Source organism: Pristiophorus japonicus, chromosome 13 (assembly GCF_044704955.1).
Source record: "Pristiophorus japonicus isolate sPriJap1 chromosome 13, sPriJap1.hap1, whole genome shotgun sequence".
In the NCBI taxonomy this organism is placed as follows: domain Eukaryota; kingdom Metazoa; phylum Chordata; class Chondrichthyes; family Pristiophoridae; genus Pristiophorus; species Pristiophorus japonicus.
Window position 1 is genome coordinate 160,589,700 of NC_091989.1, and position 20,072 is coordinate 160,609,771.

The 20,072-nt window shown below is 42.7% G+C and overlaps 1 protein-coding gene across 1 annotated transcript in view; it reads right to left on the reverse strand.

Annotated features, from left to right (window-relative positions):
• Window positions 1-20,072, reverse strand: part of zfhx3b (zinc finger homeobox 3b) — a 232,418-nt gene that overhangs the window by 55,384 nt on the left and 156,962 nt on the right. Inside the window, exon 3 of the mRNA XM_070898222.1 lies at window positions 4,389-4,496. Within this exon, the coding sequence (XP_070754323.1) occupies window positions 4,389-4,496 (108 nt within the window). The remainder of the gene's footprint in view (window positions 1-4,388; window positions 4,497-20,072) is intronic.

The following is a 20,072-nucleotide window of genomic DNA, read 5'->3' on the forward strand; positions in this document are numbered from 1 at the left end:
CGTAATGCACATGCAAGTAGTATTGGAAGTTAGGTTGTGGTGCACTGAAAACTAGTACAGTAGTTCCAGCGTAGAAATTTACCCCCGCCAGAAACCTGGCGCACCTACCGTTTTCAAAGTGTTTTTACCGTCATGTCAGACGAGATGGACTCTGGTCTTTTCAGCTCTTTGGCAATTTTTTTTGCGCAACCGGAAGCTGGTCATAATGGGGGCGGAACTGCGGCGGTAAGTACTGTAGAAGGGCGGAAGTGGGGGCGGGACGTAGCGCGCGTGCGCGTCACCACGTCTCTCCCCTCATTTAAAGTGGAGAGAACCCAGCGATTATTTAGCTTCGGCCCACTGGGCCACCAGGGATGGTTTCGGCCGGGTCAGCGACCTGGCACCCAAGAGCTTGTTGGCGGCCCGGCCGAACCCGGGGCCATAATTGTCCGGCCGATCGGGAAGTCAGCCGGCAAAAGAAACATGCCGGCCGTGGCAGTGCGCCCTCCCCTTGAAGGGCCGCTGCACTGCCATGGCTCACACAGCGAAAGAAAGGTGTGCCAACAGAAAAAGCTGTCGCGGGCAGCGTGCGGAGGATCTATGATTTTTCCAGCTAAATTTCGCAGGGGGTGCCATGGAGGTGCGGGAGATCCATGGTGCGCCCTTTGATGATGCACTTAGGACGGTCGGCAGCAACGGGGCGGAAATGGGGACAGTCAGAAAAGACCCCGAGCTGAATTTCGAGCCTGGCGGCCATTGGACTGAAAGTCGGCAGCCATTCGATCCACCACCTGGCCTTCGCTTTCTGCCGATAAGTAGCCTTTTTTGGGAGGCTGAATTTTGGCCCCCCAGTCTCTGTAGCTGAGGAAATCTTAAATCTTCAATGGTGTGGTGATATGGAGAAAGAAACATTCCCATGGCTCTCAAATACATATGAAATGAAACATGGCATCTGAAACTGCCCAAATGTCTTTTCATGTCCAATTATTTTGGTTACATTCTTCTCATTTTTTTTTGGCTCCACACAGTTGATGAGCTTTTGGAGCCTCTTTCCCCCGGCCCCGTCCTCCGCGTCCTCCCCCCCCGTATCCACTGCCCCCCCACCCCCTTTCAAAATTAGTAAAGTCACATTCCAGCATGGGGAGGATTGAAGACACTTTCGTTTCATTGCATAGTTTTCTTTTTGCAAAATTACACGAAGAAAAACTGGGCCCATCCTAATTCTACAGGGATTTGTCTCTTCAAGATGAAAATCATGATTTTACCACAGGCAGGAGTGCTGCAGGTGACCTTTGACTATAAAGTAGGAACCTAGAACAGCCTGCAAATTTATCACCTATCTATAGGAGATGGTAGTGATACTAGTACTGAAAAAATAATGCAAAATTCTAATTAAATCACTTTTTCAGCATCAGCAAAAGGAAAAGAATGATGCATCACTGGTCACATGATGTGAAATACCAGAGAAGGTTTTGTTACGGCTGCTGATATGAACTCTTCATCCTCTCACGTTTACTGCTGCCAGCTTTGGAACACTGGTAAAGTGGACGCTTATAGCAGGCTAAGCAATCTTAGTGGACTTCAGGACATTGTGACCACTCATAAGGATATAATACCCTAACCAGTGTAATGGTAAAATAAGGTAGTGAATTACAGGCTGTAACACAATCTCAGGACGCAGTTCATGTTGGCATTGGAATATTTGTTTTGTTACAGCTTTGTAAGGCACTCCACCCCAGACATTGGGTCATAAATCCGGGTGCGTACGATGTGAGCACGTGCCCAAAGAGGCCCCGCAAGATCCAGGTTTAGGAAACCTAGCACTTCCAGTCATGCATCCCTGGGAGAAGGGCTTTCGCAGGTGGAGATTTGTCTTGTCCAACGAATGTCCTTAAAACTCTTACGCCTGGGTCTGTTTTTACCAGTGTAATAGTTTTAAATGATAAAATGTTTCAATGTTATCACTAATTTTTTAATTAAAATCCCTGTCCATTAAGGTAAGTTTATTTATACCCCTACTAAAACATTTTTTTTTTAATTTCAAAAAAATTAACTTTTTTCCTAAAACATTTAATTTAGTTCAATTTCAATTCATTTTAAATATGTGAGGTGTTTTTTTTATTTGTTGTGCTGTGTTTCTGTTTTGGGGGCATTCTCATTGATAGTAATGGGAGCTCATACAAACGGAACTCACCATATTAAAAATGAGAATATTACATTGTGATTGGTGGTCCAGGCCCACGTGATCCCAGGATGCACTTACGTGCTTGGGATGCACTGCGCTGCGCATTTAGGCCTCAGACCGGAAGAGTTCGTTCCTCCCGGACCACCAGGTACTTCCGTTAAAAAAATTGGGGTCGGGGACATCTGCCCGCGGGAAGCCTCCGACCGCAATTTTTGGCCCATTATTGCGTATGTTGTGGGTCATATGCCTGCACGCACAAATACATTTACATGCACAGTACATTCTTTCCCCACATCATATTGTAAGGATGCTACAAATTGGTCACTTTATATGGATTCTTAATGATGGAGTCATCAACACAATTGCCCTATATCACAGATTGTGATATACCAAGTAGGCTCATACTGAGAGGCTACTGGAAATATTATTTTGTAGTATTGTACAACATATACAGTATTATTCGTGAGACGAGATGAAGGAATCATGCGGAATTTAAGGCACATGAATAAATTCAGCACTCAAAGGGTTAATTTTTTTAAATATGCAACATCGTGAGTAATATATACAAATCTTTGTTAAAGGCTATTTGGAGCAAATTGAGTTGAAGGGAAAGTCAAAGTTTAACCCTTTTTTGGCTCATGTTATAGACAATAACATGCAGGTGAAAAGACCATCAAGGGTTGGCATTGTTTAGTTTTATAATTCTTACTAATCTTTAAATGCCCACCAAACTTCATAAATCATTTCATTAAAGTAATGCATCATTTTAATAAGGTTTTATTCATTTTTATGGTCTGATAAAGCAATTTTCATCTAAAAGAATTACTGTGCAATCACAAAGCATTCCGTGTGAAAAACTAGTTATTATGGAAATTGCGTTATCAGAGAATAATTTTTCGTATAGCAAAATGAGGCCAGACACAAGTGGAAATTTAATAGAAGCACGGTGCTGAAGTAAGCAACCATATTAGGGAGAATGCCAGGCTAATATTTTAGACCAATTTCAGAAGAATTATTTTTTTAATTGATTGGCAATATTAATGGAAACTGCCTTTACACGAAATCCCATACTCCTTCAATTATGTTCCTTCGATTTGTAGCCATTCTTTTTAAATACAGATTTTTTTTTTTACTGAGACCACTACAGATTGCATTGACTATGCAATTACAGCATTTAAAAAGAGTAATAGTTTCTCGGCACCCTTTTCAAATATGATGAATATTTAAATGTTTCATGAATAACTGAGCGTTTTAATTAATGGGGTTGTTTTCCATATTTTTTGATGTTACTGTGCCTATCTGTCATCGTTATGCTATGATTGGTCCAGAAGCCTTTTCAGGTGATATGATGTCGCACTAAGTCCCTGAGGATGATCATTTCCACCCATCAAAATAGAAGCAATTATAAAATACATGTGGATTTGCATTTAGTGCTGGAGACTTTGGGGCTTAAATGAGTGCCAGTGTCCAGTTTTACTTGTGGGGGAATTTCTTTGAGCACCTAACAAAATACTGGGAGCAAAAACAGTTGAGAATAATGCTCTGAAATAACCGTCTCTATTTACAGCATAATGGAAGTTGCAATGTGCCTTTGTCTGGGGCTTTTATACATCCGGGCTCATGGGATAGACCTACAGGTCATGACTCCATCTACATCATACAAAGAACTAAAAGACAACTTAAGAGTAAAATGCCACATTGTCGCCTGGCAAGCTAACAGTTAACTTCTGCATGATAAAGAAGCCAGGCACTAACTGCATTGGGCAGTCTGAATCTGAAGAGTTTGGGGTTCAGGATCATTCAATTTTTCAAGTGCAGAGCTATGTTATTTCAGCCAAGTGCATGTCCACTTCAGGCTCTGTTTGCCTCGATTTAACATGCTTATTTTCAGAATCCCAATAGATCAAATTTGAAATGTTTAAACAGACACAATTTGATCGAATCAGATTCACATTGGTTCTGGACGCTTATGATCTCGGCTTTCTTTTGAACCTATCTCTGCCATGTAAGGGGCTGTGACATAGAGGAAACAAAATAAATAACAAAACATTCGTACATGGCTGTCACGTGAGTTTCTACATGGTCATGCTTCTACATCTGCGGACGTATACTGACATCATTTGGACACATGGAACCACTTCCTGCAAAATGTTCTCAACAATCTCTCCCTGGATGAGGTATGGAAACAGTTAGGTTGAATAATAAGCAGGATATATTGCTCTACCTGTTTCTTTGCTGGGTTCCTTCTCACCCCCACTGTCTTTGTCTTTGGTAGAATCTTCTGCTTCCTGGATGAACTCATTCGGCCCCTCCGCATCTTCGTTGGTTTCTTCTGAAGGAAGAGAAAAAATTGTTTTTAAAAAGTGTGCTGCCGAGTGGGCAATCTGAAGAGGACAGCGAGCTAGACGATGTGCAGAATGGAAATGTCTAACATATGCTACACGGGGTTCCATTCTGAAATTATGGACACAGAACATTGCTGCAACAGTACCTGGGAAGGCTCTACAGAGTACCTAACTTGCTTGTGTCTAAAAGAGCCAACTTATTTTAAAATGTACATTTTATGCATGATGCACTGGAATGGTTGCAGTTAGGTCTACCATAAAAAGTCACAGAACATTCGGGGGAAGGGGGTGGTTTGAAATAGGCCCGAATTAAGCTGAATACCACAAGATTTTGAAATGGGAGGCACAGTTTACCAGGATACAATTGCTTTGTTAATATACTCATTTCCACTTCTGACCTATAGGTGTCACCCTAGGCAAGCAGACGTTCAACGTCAACCTGTTTCCCCAGACCCCCCCCCCCCCCCCACCCCCCGCCCTAACCTGTGCACATGGTAATAATATACCTCACCATGGTGTCTGGATACCAGGCATGATACAAAAAAAACAAATTGCTTTAAAAAGAGAATCTTATAATGTTTTCTGCATGCACCGTTTTGGACCACATCAATTAATCACATTAAAATCTTGGTTTAAGTGTAGGATTCCAATAGGCAGTTCCTGTGGCGACTTGGATATCTACCTCCTGATGGAATCCATCATATAAAAGATATTTTACCACCTCTTATCCTGCTGTGCTACATTGATTTTTAATAAGACTTTCCTTACTGATCTAACATTCTACTTTCAGCCAGTTTTTTTTATTAAAAAAAAGCAATTTTTAAACCCAAGTTTTTTTTTTAAAACAGAGATCAAAGGAAGCAAAAAAATAAATCAGGTTTGGAGAGAAAGCTAAGGTACCTCACATACCGATATCATCAAAAGCTAATACTGTATGAAGTAACACAGGAAGGTCAAAGGTCAGTTTGGCATCCACATTTCATCTTTAGCTCAGGCCTGTAAAATATCTACGCATCAGCCCCAAATGGGATATTATTCCTGGAGGCCTGAGTCCTCTTCAGTCAGTCCGATTACATTACACTGTGACCACAATAACTAAGCTCGCTTTGCAAAAAGAAACAAAGCATTAATTACTTATTATAAAGGCTTTTCTCCACTTGCGAATTTTAACTGCTTTATAATTGTGCCTTCAAAGTAAGGGTAATCTCCTGCCACGTTTTTTTTAAACTTCCATTTTTTTTGAAAAAAAAGCTTTGTGGTTATCGAAGTGACACTCCTTGCGCCTTCTTATTGTAATAAAATGAGAAACGACATGCACGACTGACAGGAGTGCGTTCACAGACAATGAGTGCTGGCCTCCATGCTGTGATCCTTTCATGCATAGTACGGGCTTTTTTTTTGATCTTGTGCACCTCTCCTTCTCCACACATCTCCTGACTGCTGCAACACATCTACATTTTTTCGCAAACACTGTGCTTTCTGTCTGAATGTAATCTGCTATCCTTGCAACTTTTTCTTTGAAAATAAAATAACTCAAAACAGTAGTTTCCAGGACTGGGGCCTAGTAAATAAGACCGTTAAAGTAGCGCATGAAAGAGAAAGTTACTTAAAAAAAAACAAATATCGGCTTTTAAGGTATCAAGCAAAAGAGGAATGTACCCCACAGGAGGGGTATCCTTTTTTCAATTTTTTTTTTGCTGGGTGCATCTTTCTCGATAGTTCCTGGTATGTATTTCAGTTCAAAATAAGAATCCCAGACATGCCTCTCCTTACATCATTACTAAGTCTGACCTTAGACTGACCCCTGGAGCTGTTAGACTAATCTAAATGTGAATGAGCACTTTGTGCCAATGCTGTGAAGGAGCCGAATCCAGCAAACAGCAAAAACTTTACACATCAACTTAATCACAAACAGCAGTGACTGGGGGCCCCAGAACAATGACAATCCTCCACTTCCCAAAGAATGAACAGTTTCTTCAATGCTTTAATGTAAGTCCTTATTAAGGACAATATGCAAAGTCAGGTCAGGTCAGGTCGGGTCAGGTTAGCTGATTGAGATTTTTGCTCATTAAGTTCTCCAGCTGTTCGGTGAGAAAAGAAAGTAAGTATTCTTGAGGTTTTTTGGTGTTACTTCTGAAGAACCTAACGGCAGCTGCAACAACCCCAGCACAGATAATCTAACCTGTGTAAACATGATCGGATGGTTTCATCAGAGGAGCCATCCAGTGACTGTGGATGACCCAACATTGTTTCAATTAAAACACTTTTGTATCTCTCTCTCTGCTGGTATTTCACAGCGCAGCTTTTGATTGCCTCTTCCATCAGTTTTATGTACGTGCTATCAGGTCTGCAGAGCAAGGCTAGCTGGAGACCAGAATGCAGCGGGCATTACATTATACACAGGGGGGCTCAGTGGTCTGAGAAGTACATCACATGGGGTGAAGTGTGTGTGGGGAGGAGGGTGGGCTTTATGAAGCAAGTAATATATTACTGGTGCTAGGGGGTGGGGAGTTGTGGCATGGAATCACAAATGCTTTACACAAGACATTCTCTCCAAATTAAACTGCGAGTAGGAGAAAGTTGCATGAATTCACAACTGCTTTGCTAAGCAGCTCATTGGGTTAAAAGAGATAAATTGACAGACACTTGATGTGAGCAAATCTGAAACTCCATTTGATCTAAAAATCAGTTAAGTTTTTTTTTAAAGTCTGATTTTGGGCCTGAGTTGAAACATGTCAAGTTGAAATGGCCTGTCCCTTTATATTTTAAAATGGCAATACAGAAATGCTGCTCTGCCTGCACGCTCAATCTATTTTGTGATTGTCTTGGGTAAAGGTGGAGTTAAAACTCAACCTGACTCCAGCCTTTTGCAACAACTTTAGCATCCTTGTCATATTGCTACAGATGCTGCATTTGCAACAGTAATGCTCTCTGGGACTGCTCGACTGTTGATTGAGCAGTGGTGCCGTACTTTGGAGCTCTGAAGCAGTGTGCCATGGGGTGGCAGAGTGCAGGGTTCATGTGCTCTGATTCCTAAAGTTCCTAATTTCAGCTGTGCAGCAAGAGGGAGATATTGAGCAAAATTACATGTTTCAGTGCATGGAGGGAAGGGAAGCTGGAGTAATCGTCACCTCAACCCACTCTCACACAAGGTTCTATTGATGTGGTCCGCACTGGGAAATGCCTGACAACAGATCAGCTGCCCACCATCTCAGCTGGAGTAAAGAATAGCAAAAAAAATTTAAATAGCTTAGAAAGGACAAAATCAAAATTGAACGATAACTACTCAACTCAATATATCAATGACATTAGAAGAAGGAATTATTAAAGGTCTATAAATTATTACTGAAAAACCACAATTTGAAAGGCTACCACTATCAAACGGCTTCTATACTGCATTAGGTTCAAACTCAAAACATTGCGAGTTAGTCTTCTGGTGAGGATCTCACGTCTAAGGGCTTCAGCATGCTTGGTGGATTCCAGAGTTACACTGACACTTTTGCATTGACATGCACCCAAAACTATCTTGCAATGAAATTGCACCTTTAGTTTCATCATAAACAATGTGCCTTAAAAACATAGAAAAGATGGCCATTTTTCAAATAGTAAGTTCAAAAGTCTTCTTGATTCTGCAGTGGGTTAGACATTAGGCTGGACTTTCGGTTCTGCTCATTTTGGGGTGGTAAAGTTTACGCCCGGGAACAGTTTGCGCCTCAATCAGCAAAATTCATCAGCTGTGCCCCGAGTGTGGGTTGGAGCGCTAAGGGAGGTGTGAGGGCGTAAGGCCGGCTGGGCAACTGAAATTCCATTGCTAAAGAGCCGGCCTCGGAGCGGCCGAAGAGACGATTCCGTGACAAAAAGAAAATCGCACCTAAAAACACAACAAACATTCCCAATATCTTAAAACACCCCACAATAAGCTACATCGCAAAAATAAAACAAAACAAAACAATCAAGCTTAACTCATTCACAAATTCCTTCACTCATTGCCGCCGGCACAGCTCTGACTGCCTGGTTTTTCAGGCGGTCCTACCATGGCGCTACAGGGCACTACAGGTTCAGCGCACAACCAATTTCAAAGCGCAGTCGAAACCGGGGCCTTGCACGCCAGCTCGACGCTGTCGGACGGCGCTGCTCTGCACCCCCGCAAAACCAGCCACTAATTTTCCGACGGGGCGCTGGGAACTGGCCGGTCGCCCGGAGACCATTGCCGTCTCCATTACTGCCCCTCCGGGCCGCGAACACAGGCGGCAACATAGCGAAAATCCAGCCCTAGCTTTTCACCTCCACAACAGGCGTTCAAATCCAGCCCTGGTGATTGTGATGAAAGTCTGCTCTGACTGCAAAGCTACTACTTGAAGTGGGTTTGGACAGCCTCAATTCAGGTCCTGGTGCAAAGGGGCCCAAGCACAAAACTATCCCCGATCCAGCAATAATTAGCAATCTCACTCAGAAAGGTCATAAATGGTGTGGGATATGGAAAAAATGCCACACTAGTGCAGGAGAGTGTGCTCTTCTTAGGTTGGGGCTGAGGCACGTCTGTGACGCAAAGTAGCAAGTGCTTTAATCTCTGTCTGGCTGTTATACCTGACCGAGGAGTGCTTGATGCCAACAACGTGTGCCTAAAATGGGAATAGCACCATTCCCAGCCCGAACATCTCTCAGCACAAAAATCATTCTACAATTTTTTTTAAATTCCAAACTGAATTGTTGAAAATAATCTGTTTAAATATACTGTCTGATACATTTGTTATACCTTTGGTCACCCTTGTGTATCAAATGTTGAAATGACAGTCACTATAAGTTTTTTTATGCTGACAGCAGGTCCTCTGATTGGAGACGGAGGGTGGGAGGAACTAGAGGAGAAAATGTAAAATAGAAGAACAGAAAAATGCAGTGACTGGAAACTGTTTGTTTTTTTGAGGAATTTGGTCAAAGTAGAGCATCCAAACACACAGGTGAAAATGTGCAATGGTTTTCTTTCACACCTACATTTCTAAGTGACCTATTTTATGTGTTGACTAATCCGCCCACCGTTAATTCACAGAATACCTGCTTTATTTGCAGTGCCTTACTGTTTTTCTTAGTCAGATCATTTTCAGCTGACTTAATCAGACATGTTGGGAAGTCTCAAAGAACAAAAACAAGACATTTGAGTGGAAGCGTACTTCATGGAATTTTGTCAAAACACCCTCGCCAAATAATATGATGGGAGCCAACCCTTCATGAATATCATATAAATCGGCATGGTTTTTAAAAAAAAAATCAAGGCATTTCATTAATTTGGGATGCTGTCGACTTGGGTTGAATTCACGTTGCACTGGTTACCAACTTTGGCACATAACTGTGAATAATACAGGTCTGCCAGTGAATTCCAGAAAGGAATGAGCTAGTTGATTACAATTCAGAAATTGTGAGATCAAGTTAAATGAGTCATTTTCCAGCAAATCCCTGTGAATGGGAAATAAAAAACAGAAAATGCTGGAAATGCACAGCAGGTAGATGAACCAGTCTTTTCTCTTCCAGATGGTTCTGCATTTCCAGATTTTCCTATTTCACATTTCCGGCATTTGTGGATTTTAAAAATCTCTCCACGTATAAATACGGCCAATCAGAAGTCTTTCACCAGGACTGACATGCATACAAAGCCGAAAAGGAAACTGGGCATTAATTGGAGTTCAAATTTCCTCTTTTTAACAAAGTTTTTCATCCATGTGGAATGCAAGCTGGACTAGAGAATAAACAAAACTCATCCAAAATGTCCTGAAGACTTCAAGCCAGGGCTGAAAAGAAAAATGTAAAACCACCTCAACAGTAAATTTTAAACATATGAATACAACGGGCGGACACAGGGCAGCTTCCAGCACGAAGGGAAAGGGAATGGAAAGATGAGTCACCACTGGTTCTTCTCACGCACCTCCTTGTGGCCAGTCGCTGAGCCAAGGAGAACGTGACTTGTCTGCCTTTCAGCGGATGGCGCTGAGTGCGTGATGCACGAGAAGGGGGAATAAAGGAGACAATAAAAGAGGGGACCGCTTAATAAAAAATAAAAAGATGCAAGAGGACGAGCAGTCCTTTTCTGCGCCAGGTAACAGGGACTTTCAAGGCAGGTGATGGACGTGGAGGCTGAATTCAACGCTGTGCGCAGAGAAGCTGGGATTACCTTTGAGGAGATTTTGCAAATGTTTATTTTAAAATAATACTGGTGTGCAGCTGTATCATCCCACAGAAGGCAGCTATCAAAATTTGAGGACAAGTTAGAATCTACAGCAAGGACCTCTGGCTTGCATGTTATTTTTCAAAAAAAGTCCCAATACTGTGACACTGGCTGAAATGGCCAGTGTGTGCATTTGCAGCCACACAGATACACCAGGCAAAGCTGATAGCTTATTCCGACCAAGACTGCAAGGCGGATATTTCATATCTCTTTCTGCAGGCTATTTTCCACACAATACGCGTGAAGAGGCCAATGGTTGACATCGCTCAGCTACTTGAAGTGTGCTTAGGGCCGAGGACATTAACACTGTCATGAACTGCAATCAAATCATGTTGAAATATTCGCCAGTGGATTGGAAAATGCAATGGTACAGAGATGGCAAGAGAGGAGGTAACAGGACACCTATTTTCCATTATGATGGAAATATCATCCCATTCTGAATATGTATAACCCAGAAAACATATTGATTTTTCATTTGGAATAAAAAATCTCCAACCTGAAGCTGCCAGATCCCTTTGTTAATAGCTCATCCCCTGTAGATGCAGTCCACTACAAACAGATTTTAATTGCAAAGCATGCACTCGGATAAACAACCCTCAAAAAGGGTAAGCCATCCGAGAGACTTCTGTTTTCCAAATCACCTTTTTTAAAAAGCAATCGGCCTTCATTACGAATGCAATAATGGTCCTGAATTTGGTGGAGCAGGGCATCTCGCATTGTACCCGGTTTGTTGGATTTTTCCCCTCATTCTCCAGCTTTGAACATTTTTGCGCACGCAAATTGCTGGAAGTACGAGCTGATAATGGTGTGGCGCGGTGAACAGGGCAACTGCGACCTTGGTGAACGGCAGGGTCAACTGTCTATCCCCTTAACCAATGAGGTTTAAGGATCGAGAAAGAAACAGGAATGGCAGAGAAGGGAATAGGGTGAATTAGAGTCAAACTAGATATACAAAGAAAAATAGAGAGGGAAGGAAAGATTGGATTGAGAGACAAAAAATAAAAGAGACAGAAAGGAAAAGTAAGAACTTTAAAAAAATCAAAAACCTCTAGGAACAATTTACTACCTGCAGGAGTGAGACGTTATCATTTTAATTGTCCCCTTTCTGGGCCGGGGAGATTAAGTGGCATTGCAGGAACATAAATCTATATAATCTAGTCATTAAAAGGGTCATTAAGTACCAACCTAACTTTATCCGGCAAGTTTAATTCATTTTAACAGTGCAAATGCAGCAATTTCTTGAAACCCACGGAGAGATGGAGCAGCGCAAGTCATCCAGCAATTTGTACCTCATGCCGTATCTCTTCTGCCACAAATTGCTGGACGATTTACACATTAATGACGACGCGTGTATTAAACTTGCATTATTTTCCTGGCACATTCGGGCCCATTATTCTGTATTTTTCAACATGGTATGTGCTTTGTTCATCCATATAGCATTAGCTTAATGCTGCAGTGTCCTGAGGATGGTTAAATTCTAATTATATCCACCGTAAAATAATAACCGATTATATAATTGTCACAAAACGACAGATTGTGCAGACATTTTCCGTAAAGTTTTAGCCATGATAGGGAGAAAATTGTTATGTCTGGGGTAGAACTAGAGGCCAATCTATTAATCACTGCAACATTCGTGAACCTCTGATGGCCTAATGTGTAAAGTCATACACTCGTGCAGCACTAAGGTATTCAGACCAGAGGTTGGTGGTTCAATTTTCAGTCTGTGCTGAATCAGCTGAAATTAGCCAAGGCAGCATTTGGTGAGTTGCAGTTCGCCTGAGCACCCCAAAACCAGGAAAGGGAATAAAATGGCCAGGACTACCATCTTGACAGCTACCTTGTGACCTTCCTGGCTCAGCTGTGATTCCCTCTCGAGTCAAACAGTTTACTGACACTCGCACGTCAAAAATATGCACTTGGGTGAGGTACCAGAGGGCGACTGGTACCCATGAAACGGCACCCCAAACAAGAGTCTTTAGGAGAGAAGGGAAGAAAATTGGAAGAGAGAAAAAAGGAAAAAACTCTTGTTTTCTCCAAAACCTTTTCGACAAAAGTCATGGGGGGAGAAATTCAGTCACGTCTCTGTTGCGATATTAATCCAGGTGGAGCGGTACTTTTAGCACCTTGAAAAGGTTTGCGCCTCCCGCCCAGAAATTTGTCAGAATCGGTCGAAGAGCTGACAGGGGCGATAAATCAGCCGTTGCAAACCAGAGCTGGGGGTCGGGGGGGTGTCGGGGAGATAACGAAAGTTTGGTGCGCGGAACTTCAAATCAGATCCCAGGAAAAGCCGAATCTTAAAGGCACGGCATTGTAATGCACCCATTAAAGTTTTCAACCTGTACTGTTATGTCCCTATGCCACTGCAAACTCGGAGGCTCACGCACTGTTCTCTGTGTAAATGTTGCACTGACTGTGACCTCCGAGGGAAGCACTTCCTCATCCCTTTAAGTAGCCACCAGTTAACGACTCTGCAAGCCTATACCGACTGTTTTTCTAGATGTTGTTCTTAGCGGGCGCTCAATGAGGCGCTCACACACCGAATTTACCGACTGGGGCGTAAGTGTGGGCATTGCACCAGGAATACGTCATGATTGGAGTGATCATCAGCAGCCAGCTGCTAATGGTTTGCGCCCCCGTGAGTCTCCAATGAATTTTCCGTCGGGACGCTAAAACCTGCGTGCCCGGTCGCTAAATTCTAACGCTCGCATTAACGCCCCTCTATCCGCTAACTGAGGTGTGAGACAACCGAAAATCCAGTCCGTGGTGTGGAGTCTCTCTGGATGGATGTGCAGATCAGAGAATCAGAGGTGGAGGTGAACACACCTGATTCGTGATCTTCCATTTTCTCAGCATTTTAAATTTAATGATGGGAAATTGGAGAGTGCTGCATAGTAACCTCGACACCTGATTCTCTGATCCATTGTCCGGTCGGAGCCTCACAAAATGTGCCCTACTGTGTAATATCGGCAACAATGCAGTCGGCACGAGATTCCGATTATCCAGCTCAGTCGAGTCATGTATTGCCATTCACAGAGAACCAGTGCTTTTGCTGTGCTTGTTATTTCTCACTCTTCCATTCTCCTTTAACATACTCACTATTTCAGTGCATTGATTATTCAATGATGTTAGGCATTGAGGTTTGCACTTGAGAATGTGTTACTAGAAGGTGAAGATTAAGAACACTGGAGTATTAATTAAACAAAATATGACGGCTCTGTGTACAGCCTTGCCAAAGTGAAGACAGACTCAACACACAAGGACAACAGTGACAATACAGTTCATGTATTACTGAGTCTATGTTTGATAGTAACATACATAAGGAGATTTCCTCTGTTTGCTAATGTTGTTATCCTTTCTTTATACTCATTTTTATGATTTTGCTACAATTAGAAAGAAAAGAAAGACATGCATTTATATAGCACCTTTCACGTCCACCAGACGTCTCAAAGCGCTTTACAGCCAATGATTCTCTGATCCATTGTCCGGTCGGAGCCTCACAAAATGTAACCTACTGTGTAATATCGGCAACAATGCAGTCGGCATGAGATTCCGATTATCCAGCTCAGTCGAGTCATGTATTGCCATTCACAGAGAACCAGTGCTTTTGCTGTGCTTGTTATTTCTCACTCTTCCATTCTCCTTTAACATATTCACTGCGGAATACCAAAGGGCAGAAAACGCTAGTGGGAGTTGTGCACAGACCACCAAACAGTAGTAGTGAGGTTGGGGACAGCATCAAGCAAGAAATAAGGGATCCATGCAATATGGGCGACTTTAATCTACATATTGATTGGGCTAACCAAACTGGTAGCAATGCGGTGAAGGAGGATTTCCTGGAGTGTATTAGGGATGGTTTTCGAGACCAATATGCCGAGGAACCAACGAGAAAGATGGCCATCCTAGACTGGGTGATGTGTAATGAGAAGGGACTAATTAGCAATCTTGTTGTGCGAGGCCCCTTGGGGAAGAGTGACCATAATATGGTAGAATTCTTTATTAAGATGGAGAGTGACACGGTTAATTCGGAAACGAGGGTCCTAAGCTTAAGGAAAGGTAACTTCGATGGTATGAATCATGAATTGGCTAGAATAGACTGGCAGAGGATACTTAAAGGGTTGACGGTGGATAAGCAATCGCAAACATTTAAAGATCACATGGATGAACTTCAGCAATTGTACATCCCTGTCTGGAGTAAAAATAAAACAGGGAAGGTGGCTCTATCATGGCTAACAAAGGAAATTAAGGATAGTGTTAAAACCAAGGAAGAGGCATATAAATTGGCTAGAAAAAGCAACAAGACTGGGAGAAGTTTAAAATTCAACATAGGAGGACTAAGGGTTTAATTAAGAGGGGGAAATAAGAGTACGAGAGAAAGCTTGCAGGGAACATAAAAACTGACTGCAAAAGCTTCTATAAATATGTGAAGAGAAAAAGATTAGTGAAGACAAACGTAGGTCCTTTACAGTCGGATTCAGGTGAATTTATAATGGGGAACAAAGAAATGGCAGACCAATTGAACAAATACTTCGGTTCTGTCTTCACGAAGGAAGACACAAATAACCTTCCGGATGTTCTAGAGTACAGTAGGTCTAGTGAGAAGGAGGAACTGAAGGATATCCTTATTAGGCGGGAAATTGTGTTCGGGAAATTGATGGGATTGAAGGCTGATAAATCCCCACGGCCTGGTAGCCTGCATCCCAGAGTACTTAAGGAAGTGGCCCTACAAATAGCGGATGCATTGGTGATCATTTTCCAACAGTCTATTGACTCTGGATCAGTTCCTATGGACTAGAGAGTCGCTAATGTAACACCACCTTTTAAAAAAGGAGGGAGAGAGAAAACGGGTAATTATAGACCGGTTAGCCTGACATCAGTAGTGGGGAAAATGTTGGAATCAATCATTAAGGATGAAATAGCAGTGCATTTGGAAAGCAGTGACAGGATTGGTCCAAGTCAGCATGGATTTATGAAAGGGAAATCATGCTTGATGAATCTTCTGAAATTTTTTGAGGATGTAACTAGCAGAGTGGACAAGGGAGAGCCAGTGGATGTGGTGTATTTGGACTTTCAAAAGGCTTTTGACAAGGTCCCGCACAAGAGATTGGTATGCAAAATAAAAGCACATGGTATTGGGGGTAATGTACTGGCGTGAATAGAGAACTGGTTGGCAGACAGGAAGCAGAGAGTCGGGATAAACGGGTCCTTTTCAGAATGGTAGGCAGTGACTAGTGGAGTGCCGCAGGGTTCAGTACTGGGACCCCAGCTCTTTACAATATACATTAACGATTTAGATGAAGGAATTGAGTGTAATATCTCCAAGTTTGCAGATGACACGAAACTGGGTGGTGGTGTGAGCTGTGAGGAGGACGCTAAGAGGCTGCAGGGTGACTTGGACAGATTAGGTGAGTGGGCAAATGCATGGCAGATGCAGTATAATGTGGATAAATGTGAGGTTATCCATTTTGGGGGCAAAAACATGAAGGCAGAATATTATCTGAATGGCGGCAGATTAGGAAAAGGGGAGGTGCAACGAGACCTGGGTGTCTTGGTTCATCAGTCATTGAAAGTTGGCATGCTGGTACAGCAGGCAGTAAAGAAGGCAAATGGTATGTTGGCCTCCATAGCTAGGGGATTCGAGTATAGGAGCAGAGAGGTCTTACTGCAGTTGTACAGGGCCTTGGTGAGGCCTCACCTGGAATATTGTGTTCAGTTTTGGTCTCCTAATCTGAGGAAGGACGTTCTTGCTATTGAGGGAGTGCAGTGAAGGTTCACCAGACTGATTCCAGGGATGGCTGGACTGACATATGAGGAGAGACTGGATCAACTGGGCCTTTATTCACTGGAGTTTAGAAGGATGACAGGGGATCTCATAGAAACGTATAAGATTCTGACGGGACTGGACAGATTAAATGCGGGAAGAATGTTCCCGATGTTGGGGAAGTCCAGAACCAGGGGACATAGTCTTAGAAGAAGGGGTAGGCCATTTAGGACTGAGATGAGGAGAAACTTCTTCACTCAGAGAGTTGTTAACCTGTGGAATTCCCTGCTGCAGAGAGTTGTTGATGCCAGTTCATTGGATATATTCAAGAGGGAATCAGATATGGCCCTTACGGCTAAGGGGATCAAGGGGTATGGAGAGAAAGTAGGAAAGGGGTACTGAGGGAATGATCAGCCATAATCTTATTGAATGGCGGTGCAGGCTCGAAGGGCTGAATGGCCTACTGCTGCACCTATTTTCTATGTTTCTATGCAAGTACTTTTGGAGGGTAGTCACTGTTGCAATGTGGGAAATTCGGCAGCCAATTTGCGCGTAGCAAGCTTCCATAAACAGCAATGTGATAATGACCAGATAATCTGTTCTAGTGATGTTGATTGAGGGATAAATATTGGCCAGGACACTGGGGATAACTCCCCTGCTCTTCTTCGAAATAGTGCCGTGGGATCTTTTACGTCCACCTGAGAGAGCAGACTGGTTTAACTTCTCATCCAAAAATGAAAAAATGAACCTGGTAGCCTATTACAGTTACTTCATCACTACTTTTAAAATTGTCTTAAATCTTAAATTCTGAGTAGTTCTGAACTAGTTTGCCAAATGCTGTGCTGCTAACACAGCCCTTCCCTTCTTTTGGAGCTGGAACCAAACTGAGAACCTGGCACCAACCTGGCATCAAATTATCCACAATTAGATCTCAGCATCCAAAGCATATACCATTTCATGAAAACGTGCAATATTTTCTAAGAAAGCTTGAAGCACCGCAGCATTTAACAATCCTAATAGTGAAATACATTTTAATTTAATGACCTAAAATGTCTGAAGTGACTGGACAAGCAAAGGGCTATCGTCACCATGGTAATGCGTTTTGTACATAGAGGAGTGCTCAGTGATACGGGCAACGACACGATATTGTCATCACTCCACTGATCATATTGGATGGGACGGACTTTACGGTTTTAAAATAAAAATAACATTTCCACTCAAAAAAAACACCAAATTCTGAATTGATGGAAAGTTGGTTCTGTGACACTTATAATTTCTACTACAGCAGGGTCACTCCATGGAAGGTGACATGGTATTTTAAGTAAAGGTTCAGCCTCCCTTATCCGGAACCCTCGGGACCTGGCCTGTTCCAGATAAGGGATTTTTCTGGACAAGGGGTGGTCACATTAAATTAGATGGTACAGGTACTCATCAAGGCCCTGTACAACTGCAGTAAGACCTCCCTGCTCCTATACTCAAATCCTCTCGCTATGAGGGCAGAGTTAGCTCAAGAAGACTGGGAACACAGACTAAACGGTGGCACAATTGAGGAACAGTGGAGGACTTTTAAGGAGCTCTTTCAGAGTGCTCAACAAAAATATATTCCAGTGAAAAAGGGCGGTAAGAGAAGGGATAACCAGCCGTGGATTACCAAGGAAATAAAGGAGAGTATCAAATTAAAAACCAATGCGTATAAAGTGGCCAAGGTTAGTGGGAAACTAGAAGATTAGGAAAATTTTAAACGACAGCAAAGAATGACTAAGAAAGCAATAAAGAAAGGAAAGATAGATTACAAAAGTAAATTTGCGCAAAACATAAAAACAGATAGTAAAAGCTTTTACCGATATATAAAACGGGAGAGTGACTAAAGTAAATGTTGGTCCCTTAGAAGATGAAAAGGGGGATTTAATAATGGGAAATGTGGAAATGGCTGAGACCTTAAACAATTATTTTGCTTCGGTCTTCACAGTGGAAGACACAAAAACCATGCCAAAAATTGCTGGTCACGGGAATGTGGGAAGGGAGGACCTTGAGACAATCACTATCACTAGGGGGGTAGTGCTGGACAGGCTAATGGGACTCAAGGTAGACAAGTCCCCTGGTCCTGATGAAATGCATCCCAGGGTATTAAAAGAGATGGCGGAAGTTATAGCAGATGCATTGGTTATAATCTACCAAAATTCTCTGGACTCCGGGGAGGTACCAGCGGATTGGAAAGCAGCTAATGTAACGCCTATGTTTAAAAAAGGGGGCAGAGAAAATGCAGATAACTATAGGCCAGTTAGTTTAACATCTGTAGTGGGGAAAATGATTGAAGCTATCATTAAGGAAGAAATAGCGGGACATCTAGATAGGAATAGTGCAATCAAGCAGACGCAACATGGATTCATGAAGGGGAAATCATGTTTAACTAATTTACTGGAATTCTTTGAGGATATAACGAGCATGGTGGATAGAGGTGTACCGATGGATGTGGTGTATTTAGATTTCCAAAAGGCATTCGATAAGGTGCCACACAAAAGGTTACTGCAGAAGATAAAGGTACGCGGAGTCAGAGGAAATGTATTAGCATGGATAGAGAATTGGCTGGCTAACAGAAAGCAGAGAGTCGGGATAAATGGGTCCTTTTCGGGTTGGAAATCGGTGGTTACTGGTGTGCCACAGGGATCGGTGCTGGGACCACAACTGTTTACAATATACATAGATGACCTGGAAGAGGGGACATAGCGTAGTGTAACAAAATTTGCAGATGACACAAAGATTAGTGGGAAAGCGGGTTGTGTAGAGGACACAGAGAGGCTGCAAAGAGATTTAGATAGGTTAAACGAATGATCTAAGGTTTGGCAGATGGAATACAATGTCGGAAAATGTGAGCTCATCCACCTTGGGAAAAAAAACAGTAAAAGGGAATATTATTTGAATGGGGAGAAATTACAACATGCTGCGGTGCAGAGGGACCTGGGGGTCCTTGTGCATGAATCCCAAAACGTTAGTTTGCAGGTGCAGCAGGTAATCAGGAAGGTGAATGGAATGTTGGCCTTCACTGCGAGAGGGATGGAGTACAAAAGCAGGGAGGTCCTGCTGCAACTGTGCAGGGTATTGGTGAGGCTGCACCTGGAGTACTACGTGCAGTTTTGGTCACCTTACTTAAAGAAGGATATACTAGCCTTGGAGGGGGTACAGAGACGATTCACTTGGCTGATTCTGGAGATGAGGGGGTTACCTTATGATGATAGATTGAGTAGACTGGGTCTTTACTCGTTGGAGTTCAGAAGGATGAGGGGTGATCTTATATAAATATTTAAAATAATGAAAGGGATAGACAAGATAGAGGCAGAGAGGTTGTTTTCACTGGTCAGGGAGACTAGAACTAGGGGGCACAGCCTCAAAATACGGGGGAGCCAATTTAAAACCGAGTTGAGAAGAAATGTCTTCTCCCAGAGGGTTGTGAATCTGTGGAATTCTCTGCCCAAGGAAGCAGTTGAGGCTAGCTCATTGAATGTATTCAAATCACAGATAGATAGATTTTTAACCAATAAGGGAATTAAGGGTTATGTGGAGCGGGCGGGTAAGTGGAGCTGAGCCCAC